The sequence below is a fragment of the Coregonus lavaretus genome (assembly GCF_964263955.1).
Source record: "Coregonus lavaretus genome assembly, chromosome: 3".
Taxonomy (NCBI): domain Eukaryota; kingdom Metazoa; phylum Chordata; class Actinopteri; order Salmoniformes; family Salmonidae; genus Coregonus; species Coregonus lavaretus.
Genome location: NC_139990.1, coordinates 27,815,758 through 27,831,132, shown reverse-complemented (window position 1 = coordinate 27,831,132; position 15,375 = coordinate 27,815,758). Strand labels below are relative to the sequence as shown.

Here is a 15,375-nt window from a genome sequence, read left to right as displayed (position 1 = left end):
TATCATTTGTTTTTCAACAGGACAATGACGCAACACACCTCCAGGCTGTGTAAAGGCTATTTTACCAAGAAGGAGAGTGATGGAGTGCTGCATCAGATGACCTGCCTCCATAATCCCCCGACATCAACCGAATTGAGATGGTTTAGGATGAGTCGGACCGCAGAGTGAAGGAAAAGCAGCCAACAAGTGCTCAGCGTATGTGGGAACTCCTTCAAGACTGTTGGAAAAGCATTCCAGGTGAAGTTGGCTGAGAGAAGGCCAAGAGTGCAAAGTTGTCATCAAGGCGCAAAGGGTGGCTATTTGAAGAATCTCAGATATATTTTGATTTGTTTAACATTTTTTGGTTACTACATGATTCCATATGTGTTGTTTCATAGTTTTGATGTCTTCACTATTATTCTACAATGTAGAAAATAGTAAAAATAAAGAAAAACCCTGGAATGAGTAGGTGTCCAAACTTTTGACTGGTACTGTATGCAATTAAAACTATTATCAAAAACAAAAGAGCTGATAATTTTTTTTTATAATAATGAAAAACTCCTAAAAATAACGAAATATGTACAAATGTACAGGAGCTCTGTGCTTTGGCTGCTACTAGGACGCCATGGCAACTATAGTCTTATTCTGTAGAAAATAATTGGGCAAATGATCAGAATTGGGCTGCCTGTCTAATTGCAGCCTATGTTGTGCATTTATGTCAGTGGGAGACTAAGTGAAATTCAAGTAGAAGTTAGGTTTGGCCCATGGTTACTAACAGTCTGTCTTCATTGTGTTTCAGGCCAGCACACAGACACAGCCCCCCCGGGCCCCTCCACCCAGGGCTCAGAAGAACAAGGCCCTGCTCTGCAAACCCATGGTCCAGAACAAGGGCATCATGTGTAAACCCAACTTCACCACCACAGGGTGCCAGACAGGTACAACACCATACACACACACACACGTAGCCTATATACCACACACGGTTGATATTATGTTTTTATGGTATAATGATGTCATGCCATAGCGTTGTGAGGAAGAGTTAAGAGATGAGTGGTTTGGGGCCATGAAGTCTACATTCCATTATGTCAAGGTAGATTAGTGATGTTTAGGATAGCATGAGTGATGTTTAGGATACTGACATGGGGTAAAAAGTTATGAACATCAAAGACAGGGAGTGCCCATGGAGACTTGCCAGATGTATGTCAGGAAGATGGTAATAGAAGGGTATATAAGGTAGTGTTTCCTTTGTTTAAGAGTTCAACTGACGAACGGCAAAGCCATGTCCGTTTGTTAGATGAACCCACGAGCTCGTGATTCAATAAATACTTGGTATGAAATCTCCACAGAATGTCTAAGTATATCCTTGCATCCTTGATTCTTTGATACCTGAGAAACTCATCACAACAACGTTTTTTCTTAAATGTTTGTATTTATTATAAGAAAATACAAAACAATATGATGGTTTAAAAGGTAAACAAAAATAACATGTTTAGGAATGGTCAAATTAGGCTTTTAAGGCACTTCCCCCATTTCAAATATTTATAAAACAAAAAAAAACAAATGTTTAAGACCAATGTACAAATAATTGGATATTTGCACAAAGAAAAAGGAAAACATGGTGAAATGAATGGCTTATATGGTATAGGCCATTGAATACATACATATTCAAAGACACACACATGTATTTCTTTTTATCTTGAAATTGTTTGTTGGTCCACAGATGATAATTTCCCCAAGGTGATCATAGTGCCTGTCCCAGTACCAGTGTATGTCCCAGTCCCCATGAACCTGTACACCCAGTACACCCCCCAGCCTGTTGGACTCCCCATACCGGTATGTTAACATCCCACATCTAGCACTACCTAGCCTTCACCTCAGTCAGTCACATAGTCACACAGATTTCTCCTCAAATTCTCTCAAACAAGAGCTGTGTGCTCTGGACTCATTTGAAACCAACTGCCATTGAATAGTAGTTGGAGGTTGGGTGATACATGCGCTTGCAGAACAGAAGAGCAACATGAACAAAGAATTGCAGCCTCTAGATTGTTATGTGAATTGTTTAACAAACTATTTCAGTGTCTCTGTGCGTCTCCCAAAATCAAGAAACGGACAGAGTCCCGGTCTGCATAGTCAGAGATGTTTATTCATTGAGAATTCTGCCATCACAATTTCAGAGTCCATCTTTTATACTCATACAAAAATCCCTCCCCTCTTTAGGTGGGCTGTAGTTTTCCACTTTAAAACTGCTCTCCTGACCATCAGTACACACACACACACATACACACAAACACACACACATACATACATGCATACACACACACATACAGTGGGGGAAAAAAGTATTTAGTCAGCCACCAATTGTGCAAGTTCTCCCACTTAAAAAGATGAGAGAGGCCTGTAATTTTCATCATAGGTACACGTCAACTATGACAGACAAAATGAGATTTTTTTTCTCCAGAAAATCACATTGTAGGATTTTTTATGAATTTATTTGCAAATTATGGTGGGAAATAAGTATTTGGTCACCTACAAACAAGCAAGATTTCTGGCTCTCACAGACCTGTAACTTCTTCTTTAAGAGGCTCCTCTGTCCTCCACTCGTTACCTGTATTAATGGCACCTGTTTGAACTTGTTATCAGTATAAAAGACACCTGTCCACAACCTCAAACAGTCACACTCCAAACTTCACTATGGCCAAGACCAAAGAGCTGTCAAAGGACACCAGAAACGAAATTGTAGACCTGCACCAGGCTGGGAAGACTGAATCTGCAATAGGTAAGCAGCTTGTTTTGAAGAAATCAACTGTGGGAGCAATTATTAAGAAATGGAAGACATACAAGACCACTGATAATCTCCCTCGATCTGGGGCTCCACGCAAGATCTCACCCCCCCGTGGGGTCAAAATGATCACAAGAACGGTGAGCAAAAATCCCAGAACCACACGGGGGACCTAGTGAATGACCTGCAGAGAGTTGGGACCAAAGTAACAAAGCCCACCATCAGTAACACACTACGCCGCCAGGGACTCAAATCCTGCAGTGCCAGACGTGTCCCCCTGCTTAAGCCAGTACATGTCCAGGCCCGTCTGAAGTTTGCTAGAGTGCATTTGGATGATCCAGAAGAGGATTGGGAGAATGTCATATGGTCAGATGAAACCCAAATATAATTTTTTGGTAAAAACTCAACTCATCGTGTTTGGAGGACAAAGAATGCTGAGTTGCATCCAAAGAACACCATACCTACTGTGAAGCATGGGGGTGGAAACATCATGCTTTGGGGCTGTTTTTCTGCAAAGGGACCAGGACGACTGATCCGTGTAAAGGAAAGAATGAATGGGGCCATGTATCGTGAGATTTTGAGTGAAAACCTCCTTCCATCAGCAAGGGCATTGAAGACGAAATGTGGCTGGGTCTTTCAGCATGACAATGACCCCAAACACACCGCCCGGGCAACGAAGGAGTGGCTTCGTAAGAAGCATTTCAAGGTCCTGGAGTGGCCTAGCCAGTCTCCAGATCTCAACCCCATAGAAAATCTTTGGAGGGAGTTGAAAGTCTGTGTTGCCCAGCGACAGCCCCAAAACATCACTGCTCTAGAGGAGATCTGCATGGAGGAATGGGCCAAAATACCAGCAACAGTGTGTGAAAACCTTGTGAAGACTTACAGAAAACGTTTGACCTGTGTCATTGCCAACAAAGGGTATATAACAAAGTATTGAGAAACTTTTGTTATTGACCAAATACTTATTTTCCACCATAATTTGCAAATAAATTCATTAAAAATCCTACAATGTGATTTTCTGGAATTTTTTTTCTCATTTTGTCTGTCATAGTTGACGTGTACCTATGATGAAAATTACAGGCCTCTCTCATCTTTTTAAGTGGGAGAACTTGCACAATTGGTGGCTGACTAAATACTTTTTTCCCCCACTGTACATACACACACACACACACACACACACATGCATTCCTTAGTTATTGCCGTCCCCATACTCCTTAAAAAGCCTAACAGTTTCTCTCCTCCCTACATTGGGAGGCCTCTTTATCTTGGTTTCTCAGTTGTCTGTAGACACTTCCCCTTTGTTGTCTGGTCTAACTCTTACTCACATTGCTAAATAGTAGCTCAATGTCATAGTCTTTACTGGTCCTACACTCACACATTACCAGGTAGTAGATTCTAACACATCTCACACAGTTTCAGAGTGTAATAATTAGTCACTACTAAGAAAGTGCTAATCATACTTAAAACAAGGACATTTCACAACTATATTTAAGGGTGGAACATTTAGTCATTACTTTTAACCTGTATATATTTTAATTTCTATATCACACATCTAACCCTTTATCTGTCCTGTTTCCAGCTGCCCGTGCCCATGTTCCTGCCGGTGACCCTGGATAACGCAGAGAGCATTGTGGAGACCATCCAGGACATCAAGGAGAAGATCCCCTCTGACCCGTTCGAGGCCGACCTCATTCTCATGGCCGAGATGGTGGCCGAGGAGGGGAGAGAGAAGTCCCCGGAGCGACCCCCTGAAAGACCCCCAGCCCCAGCAGTACAAGACGGTAACCAGGGGAGGGAGACAGGGAGTGGGATGAAACCTGGGTCATGTTCATTAGGAACCAAATGGAAGAAAACAGACTGAAAAGGGGAGGGACTACCTGGATTTGCTAAACATGTTCTGTTGCGTGGCCTAATGAACATTTGGGTAATCAGAGTTAAACAGTGGTTACTGTCTTTGAGCCTGTGAGACTCCCTCTATGGCTTCATAGGGCCAAGCTACAGTGGGGAAAAAAAGTATTTAGTCAGCCACCAATTGTGCAAGTTCTCCCACTTAAAAAGATGAGAGAGGCCTGTAATTTTCATCATAGGTACACGTCAACTATGACAGACAAAATGAGAGAAAAAAATCCAGAAAATCACATTGTAGGATTTTTTATGAATTTATTTGCAAATTATGGTGGAAAATAAGTATTTGGTCAATAACAAAAGTTTCTCAATACTTTGTTATATACCCTTTGTTGGCAATGACACAGGTCAAACGTTTTCTGTAAGTCTTCACAAGGTTTTCACACACTGTTGCTGGTATTTTGGCCCATTCCTCCATGCAGATCTCCTCTAGAGCAGTGATGTTTTGGGGCTGTCGCTGGGCAACACAGACTTTCAACTCCCTCCAAAGATTTTCTATGGGGTTGAGATCTGGAGACTGGCTAGGCCACTCCAGGACCTTGAAATGCTTCTTACGAAGCCACTCCTTCGTTGCCCGGGCGGTGTGTTTGGGATCATTGTCATGCTGAAAGACCCAGCCACGTTTCATCTTCAATGCCCTTGCTGATGGAAGGAGGTTTTCACTCAAAATCTCACGATACATGGCCCCATTCATTCTTTCCTTTACACGGATCAGTCGTCCTGGTCCCTTTGCAGAAAAACAGCCCCAAAGCATGATGTTTCCACCCCCATGCTTCACAGTAGGTATGGTGTTCTTTGGATGCAACTCAGCATTCTTTGTCCTCCAAACACGACGAGTTGAGTTTTTACCAAAAAGTTATATTTTGGTTTCATCTGACCATATGACATTCTCCCAATCCTCTTCTGGATCATCCAAATGCACTCTAGCAAACTTCAGACGGGCCTGGACATGTACTGGCTTAAGCAGGGGGACACGTCTGGCACTGCAGGATTTGAGTCCCTGGCAGCGTAGTGTGTTACTGATGGTAGGCTTTGTTACTTTGGTCCCAGCTCTCTGCAGGTCATTCACTAGGTCCCCCCGTGTGGTTCTGGGATTTTGTGGTCTTGTGATCATTTTGACCCCACGGGGTGAGATCTTGCGTGGAGCCACAGATCGAGGGAGATTATCAGTGGTCTTGTATGTCTTCCATTTCCTAATAATTGCTCCCACAGTTGATTTCTTCAAACCAAGCTGCTTACCTATTGCAGATTCAGTCTTCCCAGCCTGGTGCAGGTCTACAATTTTGTTTCTGGTGTCCTTTGACAGCTCTTTGGTCTTGGCCGTAGTGGAGTTTGGAGTGCGACTGTTTGAGGTTGTGGACAGGTGTCTTTTATACTGATAACAAGTTCAAACAGGTGCCATTAATACAGGTAACGAGTGGAGGACAGAGGAGCCTCTTAAAGAAGAAGTTACAGGTCTGTGAGAGCCAGAAATCTTGCTTGTTTGTAGGTGACCAAATACTTATTTTCCACCATAATTTGCTAATAAATTCATTAAAAATCCTACAATGTGATTTTCTGGGAAAAAAATCTCAATTTGTCTGTCATAGTTGACGTGTACCTATGATGAAAATTACAGGCCTCTCTCATCTTTTTAAGTGGGAGAACTTGCACAATTGGTGGCTGACTAAATACTTTTTTTCCCCACTGTATAGCTGTGAGAGCTTGTTATAACTGGGGTTTCTTGGCACTTCCACCAAGTCTCTTTTAAAAGCAATTTACAGCTGAATGACAGTCTAAAAAGCTGTTCTTAATTAGAATTCCGCATTATGACTTCAGGTAATATATCAGTTATTTTCACTGAGGACATATTCTCCTTTGCAGCAACAACCTGGGGAATACTTGCAGGGGAGGGGAGAGGGGAGGGGATGAATGAGCCAATTGGACAGCTAGGGGTGATTTGGTGGCCATGATGGTATGTGGGACAGGTTGGGACTTTAAGGACTATGTAGTAACAATAGTTTCTGGTACTTACCTCAAATAATTCAACGCAATAGTAACTACCTGGTACATGGTGATATCAATGAATCTCAAAGAAACTGAAATGTAATTAATATCACAATTTTAACGAGTACTTCCTACTTAACTGTCGAGTAAATAACGGGATGTAAAATAGAGGGTTACCGATGAATATTTTGAGAGCTGTCCCATAACTTGAATGCTTTTGTGTTTTCTGTCCGGGGACCAGACCAGGGCAGCACCTACAGTGGAGACCTGGACACAGACGAACTGAGCAACTTCCTCACCACTTGGGATGACGAGCCACCCCCCACCCCCGGCGTCTCCTCGCGCCACAGTCGACCCTACGCCCACGAGATGCTCCGACCCATCGTGGACATCAACGTCCCCGCCACCCCCCCACCCCCCATCATGGACATAGAGGCTGACTTCCCAGTCCGTGAGTGATGGTCGACTTCTACACCTCCCCAGAGTTATCAGGGATTCCTGATTTGAGCAATGGACCTGGTCTGTTAGAGGTTTTAGATGTTTTTTCTGAAATCTCCCAGTATAACTTGTAGAATACTTATACCTTAGTTGAAGACTGTCAATCTTTGTTGAGGGAAAGTATATGGTCAAAACATATTGTGACTTTATAGTGAATGGCTTCTAGCTCTATATTGTTCTGTTATGTTTTTAACATGTAACAAGCATCAGTAAGTCAAACGCTTCTTTGATACAACACACTACAATTCAGCTGGCCTCATTCTCATAGTAGTCAGTTGTATTCAAATATCTGCATCGTTTTGTCAGAAACCCTGGAGCTGATGGCCCATTGGAGGGATCAGGAGAGGGATAGAAGTCCCAGTCCACCTCCTTCTCCTCCACGACGAAGAGCCAGAAGGAAAGCTCGGGATGGCTTACCACAGAAGAAAAAGGTAAGAGGATAAATAAGACCCCTTTCAAAAAGCGCCATCAGCGATTTTATTTCCATATTTCAACTCCCAGCAGTGCTCCTCTTTAAAATGTCTTAACATTTCCCTCATTCTTTGTAAATATTTTGTCTGTGGGTGCGTGTTTCTCCCCCGTTGACCCCACAGAAGCGTAAGTCGAGAGCAGCAGAGACTGCGTCAGCGGTGCCGTCGCTGAGTGCGGCCAAGTGTGACGTGGTGCCCGGCGAGCCCCCCAAACTGCAGCACATGTACGGGGTGGACGCCTGGAAGAGATGGGTCCAGTGGAGCAAGACCCAGCCTGACCTGGAGAAGCCTCGATTTGGCTGTGAGTCTGCTCACTGATACACTTGTGCATGCACGTGCACACACCCTGCCCTGACCATATCACGCTCACACACAGACAAACATGACTATTATAACTATCAATTTTTATTCATTTCCTGAAACCCTGATATCACACATTTTGTTGCTTTGCTTCTTCCTTATTCACTGCGTCTTTATAGAATTAAACCTACCTCTTAATTGCCAATGGGAATCATTTAACTCAGTACGCTGAATAACGTTCTGTTCCCCCCGTTACAGCGCGGCCAATGGAGATAAAGGAGGATGTTTTAAAGTGTACTACAGCAGAGCTGGGCTACGGTCTCTGTCGGTTTATCTGTGAAGTTAAACGACCCAACGGAGAGTCCTACAGCCAGGACAGTCTGTTCTATCTCTGCCTCGGCATCCAGCAGGTAGGACACACACACTCTCTCACTTCTGATGATATCATTTTGTTAATTGCCCATCTTTCTGCAGTACTTATTTCAGAATGGGCGCATGGAGAACATATTCACTGATCTCTTCTATGGCAAGTTCACACTGGAGATCACCAAGCTGCTGAAAGACTTCAAACCTACCATAACGGCCAGTGGTAAGAAAACACATACACACACTTGTAAACACAGTTTATAGCGCAAAAGTTGTAATAAGGCTTCCACTGTTGTGAATGACCTCTCTCTTATTCCATCTATCATCCTTCACCTTAACACTCACATTCTCTCCCTCTCTTGCTTTCCTTTCATGTATTTGAGGGCGTTGAGTTTGTGGTATGTGTTATTAGTATGCTTATTAAAGGTCTTTAATGTTGGAATCTCTCTCCCAGGCTACCTGCACTCGCGGGTGGAGGAGGAGTACCTGTGGGACTGTAAACAGCTGGGAGCCTACTCTCCCATCGTGCTGCTCAACACGCTGCTCTTCTTCTGCACCAAGTTCTTCCAGTTCAAGACGGTGGCCCAGCACCGCCAGCTCTCCTTCGCCCACGTCATGCGCTGCACCAAGTCCATCCACGACAACACCAAGTCCAACTTCCTTCGCTTTTACCCGCCCATCCCCAAGAAGGACCTCGCAACGGAGACAGCAGGTGCTTCGCCTATTTGGTTTTCTCCTCCTTTACTCTGGAGCGATTTCAGAGCCAACAGAAACTGTATTTGAATTCAAGATAAAAAAATGTGTAATGCACAAATTGAATCATTGAATCCATTAATTGACCTTGTATTTCATGATTTGAAACTGAATTAGATGAATAGTGCATTCAGTTTTAATATTTAATTCAATTTTCTAATGTAATATTTATACAGTGCATTCGGAAAGAATTCAGACCACTTCCCTTTTTTCCTCATTTTGTTACGTTACAGCATTACTATAAAATGGATTTTAAAAATGTAATCTACACCCAATACCCTATAATGACAAAGCAAAAACTGCTTTTTGAAATTTTTGCAAATGTTTTAAAAATAAAATACCTTATTTACATAAGTATTCCGACCCATTGCTGAGAGACTCGAAATTGACCTCCGGTGCATCCTGTTTCCATTGATCATCCTTGAGATGTTTCTACAACTTGATTCTATTGATTGGACATGATTTGGAAAGCACACACCTGTCTATGTAAGGTTCCACAGTTGACAGTGCATGTCAGAGCAAAAACCATGCCATGAGGTCGAACTAATTGTCCGTAGTGCTCCGAGACAGGATTGTGTCCAGGCAAAGATCTGGGGAAGGGTACCAAAACATTTCTGCAGCATTGAAGGTCCCCAAGAACACAGTGGCCTCCATCATTCTTAAATGGAAGAAGTTTGGAACCACCAAGACTCTACCTAGAGCTGGCCGCCCGGCCGAACTGAGCAATCGGGGGAGAAGGGCCTTGGTCAGGGAGGTGACCAAGAACCCAATGGTCATTCTGAAAGAGCTCCAGAGTTCCTCTGTGGAGATGGGAGAGCCTTCCAGAAGAACAACCATCTCTGCAGCAATCCACCAATCAGGCCTTTATGCTTGAGTGGCCAGATGGAAGCCACTCCTCAGTAAAAGGCACATGACAGCCCGCTTGGAGTTTGCCTAAAGGCACCTAAAGGACTCTCAGACAATGAGAAACAAGATTCTCTGGTCTGATGAAACCAAGATTGAACTCTTTGGCCTGAATGCCAAGCATCACGTCTGGAGGAAACCTGGCACCATCCCTACGGTGAAGCATGGTGGTGGCAGCATCATGTTGTGGGAATGTTTTTCAGTGGCAGGGACAGGGAGACTAGTCAGGATTGAGGCAAAGATGAACGGAGCGAAGTACAAAGAGATCCTTGATGAAAACCTGCTCAGGTCCTCAGACTGGGGTGAAGGTTCACCTTCCAATAGGACAACGACCTTAAGCACACAGCAAAGACAAAGCTGGAGAGGCTTCGGGACAAGTCTCTGAATGTCTGAGTGGCCCAGCCAGAGCCCGGACTTGAACCAAATCTAACATCTCTGGAGAGACCTGAAAATAGCTGCACAGATACGCTCCCCATCCAACCTGACAGAGCTTGAGAGGATCTACAGAGAAGAATGGGAGAAACTCCCCAAATACTTGTGTGCCAAGCTTGTAGCGTCATACCCAAGAAGACTCGAGGCTGTAATCGCTGCCAAAGGTGCTTCAACAAAGTACTGAGTAAAGGGTCTGAATACTTATATAAATGTTACATTTCAGTTTTTTTTAATACATTTGCAAAATTTTCTAAACCAGTTTTTGCTTTGTCATTATGGGGTATTGTGTGTAGATTGATGAGGGGGGAAAAACGATTTAATCCATTTTAGAATAAGGATGTAACGTAACAATGTGGTAAGAGTCAAGGGGTCTGATTACTTTCCGAATGCACTGTAAGTGGACATTATAAAAGGCCATATTTTTTTCAAATTAAACAATGGCCAATTTTAGTCGCAGTTGCATGTTTTTTTTGTCAAAACAAATAGGTAATGTGTAGCCCGCAAATCCGTTTTTTTTTTTATATCGCCCGTGCGCTGATTGAGTTTGACACCCCTGGGAAATCTATTTATGTAGCTATTTATTTAGCAAGTTAAAAACACAGAGCCTAACGTTGCTAGCTAGCTAGCTATGCTGATCTTGAACGACTATTATCCACAGTTAGCATATCTCTTAGTTGTATTTGGCAGGCAGGCAAGTTCCCATTCAGTTGTCAACATGGGTTGGAACAAGCATGCATTGGCAGGCAAGCTGCAGAAGGACGAGCAGGCTACTATTCTGCCATCATTTATCAGTGCAATTTTGACGGCCAACTCGCTGAAAAAGTTTTAGAGCGTTTATCTAGTATCTACCCTCGTTAGATTTTAGCTCATCTCGCTCTGGCTAGCATAAGTTGTTGATCTTGTTGTTAATGTGCATAGGCAACTGAGGGAGAGAGCCTACCTTTTATGGTTGTTTTATCAATAGGACTGTGACCTATGTTTCTGTTGTCATGTGAGAGATGTGTGTGTTGTCCTCAAGGTTTCTTCCTACCTAGGGAGTTCTTCCCTTGCGACTGTTGCCTTGGCTAACTCTTTAGGAGATTTAAGTGTGGGTTGTTGTTTTTACTAATGCATTTAGTAAAATGATATAGATCAGATTTCATTCATCTGTAATCATGGATCTGTGTGTGTTGCAGATGCAGACGGTGTGGCAGTGAAGAGGAAGAGAGATGACGAGGAGAAAGAGGAGGTACTGGAGATGATGGAGAACAGTGAGAATCCCCTCCGCTGTCCTGTCAGATTGTACGAGTTCTACCTCTCCAAGTGGTGAGTGACACATACACAAATACTACATACCTTTAATCTGCCCATTGTACAGACCAATCTAACCTAGTAGTGTAACCTAATATTCTTGTTCTTGAAATTGCTTTTCAAAACTCTGCTTTTCTGAGATCTTTCCTCATGTCATTAAAAACGAGCCCCCTCTCACTCAGAGCTCTCCTCCTCACCCTGTTCTCTCCTCCAGCTCGGACTCAGTGAAGCAGCGCACCAACGTGTTCTTCCTGCTCCCGGAGCGCTCATGCGTCCCCAACAGCCCCATGTGGTTCTCCTCCCAGGGCCTGGACGACCACACCTTGGACACCATGCTGACACGCATCCTCACCGTCAGGGAGATCCATTTGGGAGACCCCCAGAGGAACGAGCCCCAGTCCAAGGACCCTGAGTGGACCCCCGACCAAGACAGTGCCGACTCTGATTGACTATGAGGAGTGGTGCCCCGACACACACACACACACACACACACACACACACACACACACAGTTGGAAGCTCTTGCTTGCATACATACATGCGCACACGCACACACACATACACTACGTGTTGATCCGTAAGGATTCCAGCCATGTGTGAAGAGTAGTGTGTTCGCACACCTATAGACTGAGAATGTGTCGTGTACACACAATGTGTAGGGGAAGAGTGTAAACACAATTATAAACTGATGCTCAACCGCACGACTGGGACTAAAGAGAGAGACACTGTTCATGCTGTCTGGTCTTTCAAAATAAAATGGAGGAAACAGCAGGAGGAATCACTTGAAGAAGAATCACCATACTGCATTTGTGAGCATGGTTGGGGTCAATACCATTTAAATTCCAGTCAATTAAGAAAGTGGACCAAACTCCAATTCAAATTTTTCCTAATTGAAAAGCATTAAAGATAATTGGAATTTTTGTGTACTTCCTGAATTGAAATGGAATTGACCCTAGCCTTGGTGAGCATAATTGTGGTCATAGAGAAAAACAAGTCTGGTTAACAAGCTCTTTTCAAGTTCTTTCACTTCACATTTACATTTTAGTCATTTAGCAGATGCTCTTATCCAGAGCGACTTACAGTTAGTGAGTGCATACATTTTCATACTGGCCCCCCGTAGGAAACGAACCCACAACCCTGGCGTTGCAAGCGCCATGCTCTACCAACTGAGCTAAAGGGGACTACTTCACAATATGAGACAATGCTCTCCAGCCCTATTCAATATGGACTCTGATTGGGAAGACGCTTTTAAGAAGTTGCCGATCCCATTGACTGATGCTACATCTGACCAAGTCCTTTCTAATGCAGAGTTCTTATTTCTGGTCTCATCTTTCTGTATGGGATCACTACAAATATGAGGACGCATTGAAAATAATGTTGGTAATTATTATTACAGATGTCATTCAGTCATGTCAGCAAAGTTGTTTTTGTGATTTTGTATGTTAAAGGATATATTATGACAATATTTCTGGTATTAGCTGTTGTTTTTGGGAATGAGAACATCGAACAAACACTGAGGGATATAACTAGCTGTCAATAGGTTTGTCCAAGTCCATTGCCTACTAAAATTGATGACACGCATTCCATTAATTGTCTTGAGTTATATTTGGAGTCATCTGAACATGCTAAAACGCTTTCACATTAGTGCTCCCACATGCATACACAAGAAAGCATGTATAATGTTGTTAGGGGAAAAAATTGTCATTCTCTGTTTCCTTATGTTAAACATTCAAACACTTGAGATTTGGTGTGATATCAAGGAGAGAACCCTGAATCCTCAAAGTGGAATTAGAAATGAATATGCTATAGTTTGAGGCCATATTGACAGTTCATTTGGAAAGGCGAGCACTTTTTACATTGTAAGTGCTCCCCATACTGGCTCATAGAGGTGCGTCTCTTCGACTTTGTTCTGAGGAAAACTTTTGTATCAAATATTATTTTTAAATAAATGCTGAAAAACAAATGTTTAGCTTTTGAAGCTTTATTTATCTAGTTAATTCCAGATTGTTTTAAAATAATACGTACAACATTTATTGCGGTCATATGATTTAGGCGTGAAGATCTCTGATCAATTCTGTTAGCCACTTTAAGAAGGTGGCTAGATTTACACCCTAGCAGAGTATAAAACAGTAATTGATAGTAAAACTTCAGACATACAGTACATTCGGAAAGTATTCAGTCCCCTTGACCTTTTCCACATTTTGTTACGTTACAGCCTTATTCTAAAATTGATAAAATCATTTTTTTCTCTCATCAATCTACACACAATACCCCATAATGACAAAGCAAAAACAGGGTTTTAGAAATGTGCGCAAATTTGTTCGACTGGGTTCAAGTCTGGGCTCTGGCTGGGCCTTAAGAAGCCACTCCTGCGTTGTCTTGGCTGTGTTCTTAGGGCTGTTGTCCTGTTGGAAGGTGAACCTTCACCCCAGTCTGAGGTCCTGAGTGCTCTGGAGCGAATCTCTGTACTTTGCTCTGTTCATCTTTCCCTCGATCCTGACAAGTTTCCCAGTCCCTGCTGCTGAAAAACATCCCCACAGCATAATGCTGCCACCACCATGCTTCACAGTAGGGATGGTGCCAGGTTTCCTCCAGACGTGACGCTTGGCATTCAGGCCATAGAGTTCAATCTTGGTTTCATCAGAGCAGCGAATCTTGTTTCTCATGGTCTGAGAGTCCTTTAGGTGCCTATTGGCAAACTCCAAGCGGGCTGTCATGTGCCTTTTACTGAGTAGTGGCTTCCGTCTGGCAACTCTAGCATAAAGGCCTGATTGGTGGAGTGCTGCAGAGATGGTTGTCCTTCTGGAAGTTTTTCCCATCTCCACAGAGGAACTCTGGAGCTTGGTCAGAGTGACCATCGGGTTCCTGGTCACCTCCCTGACCAAGGCCCTTTTCCCTGTACTCAAACTACATTGTTTGGATAAACCTTTGATTCCCCCCCAAAAATGTTGGTCTGTCATGGAAAAGTCTACACAATATGCTTTAATAGAAGCAATATATGCAACTGAATGATCATGCTTGTTTTCGAAAGAAAAGCAATTTTTTTTAGTCCATTAAAATAACATCAAATTGATCAGAAATACAGTGTAGACATTGTTAATGTTGTAAATGGCTATTGTAGCTGGAAACGGCTGATTTTTAATGGAATATCTACATTGGCGTACAGAGGTCCATTATCAGCAACCATCAGTCCTGTGTTCCAATGGCACGTTGTATTTGCTAATACAAGTTTATCATTTTAAAAGGCTAACTGATCATTAGAAAACCCTTTTGCAATTATGTTAGCACAGCTGAAAACTGTTGTGCTGATTTAAAGAAGCAATAAAACTGGCCTTCTTGAGACTACTTGAGTATCTGGAGCATCAGCAATTGTGGGTTCGATTACAAGGAAGATGAAATCTTATAGTTAGTCATTTTATAATTTGATTATACTATATTTAGAAAGCATATAAGTCATTTCAAGCCTTATTCATCCAATTTTGTTAAATAGGAAATACGTAATTTACAATATTTCATATTTTCGTATTTGTATCATATTTGTACTGTGTACTTGGGCTTGTGTCCTCAAAAGTGGCTACACCTCAGCAATTTATAACTATTTTTACCAGAAAGGTGAGATCTTAACCTTTCTTGGAGTATGCAGCATTTCTAGTTATTGTTTATGGCCCTCTCATGATAAATAATAACTTTTGGGGATTACGTAGATTCCATTTTT

General features: G+C 42.7%; 1 protein-coding gene across 1 annotated transcript in view; it reads left to right on the top strand.

Moving 5' to 3' along the window:
- Positions 1 to 13,610, top strand: part of LOC311126321 (zinc finger MYM-type protein 4-like) — a 34,879-nt gene extending 21,269 nt beyond the window's left edge. The window contains exons 18-28 of the mRNA XM_084158506.1: positions 779 to 914; positions 1,700 to 1,812; positions 4,338 to 4,539; positions 6,891 to 7,100; positions 7,454 to 7,578; positions 7,741 to 7,918; positions 8,176 to 8,327; positions 8,392 to 8,506; positions 8,738 to 8,995; positions 11,547 to 11,676; positions 11,876 to 13,610. Of these exons, the coding sequence (XP_084014632.1) occupies positions 779 to 914; positions 1,700 to 1,812; positions 4,338 to 4,539; positions 6,891 to 7,100; positions 7,454 to 7,578; positions 7,741 to 7,918; positions 8,176 to 8,327; positions 8,392 to 8,506; positions 8,738 to 8,995; positions 11,547 to 11,676; positions 11,876 to 12,110 (1,854 nt within the window). The 3' untranslated portion in view covers positions 12,111 to 13,610. The remainder of the gene's footprint in view (positions 1 to 778; positions 915 to 1,699; positions 1,813 to 4,337; positions 4,540 to 6,890; positions 7,101 to 7,453; positions 7,579 to 7,740; positions 7,919 to 8,175; positions 8,328 to 8,391; positions 8,507 to 8,737; positions 8,996 to 11,546; positions 11,677 to 11,875) is intronic.
- The last annotated feature ends 1,765 nt before the right edge of the window (positions 13,611 to 15,375 follow it).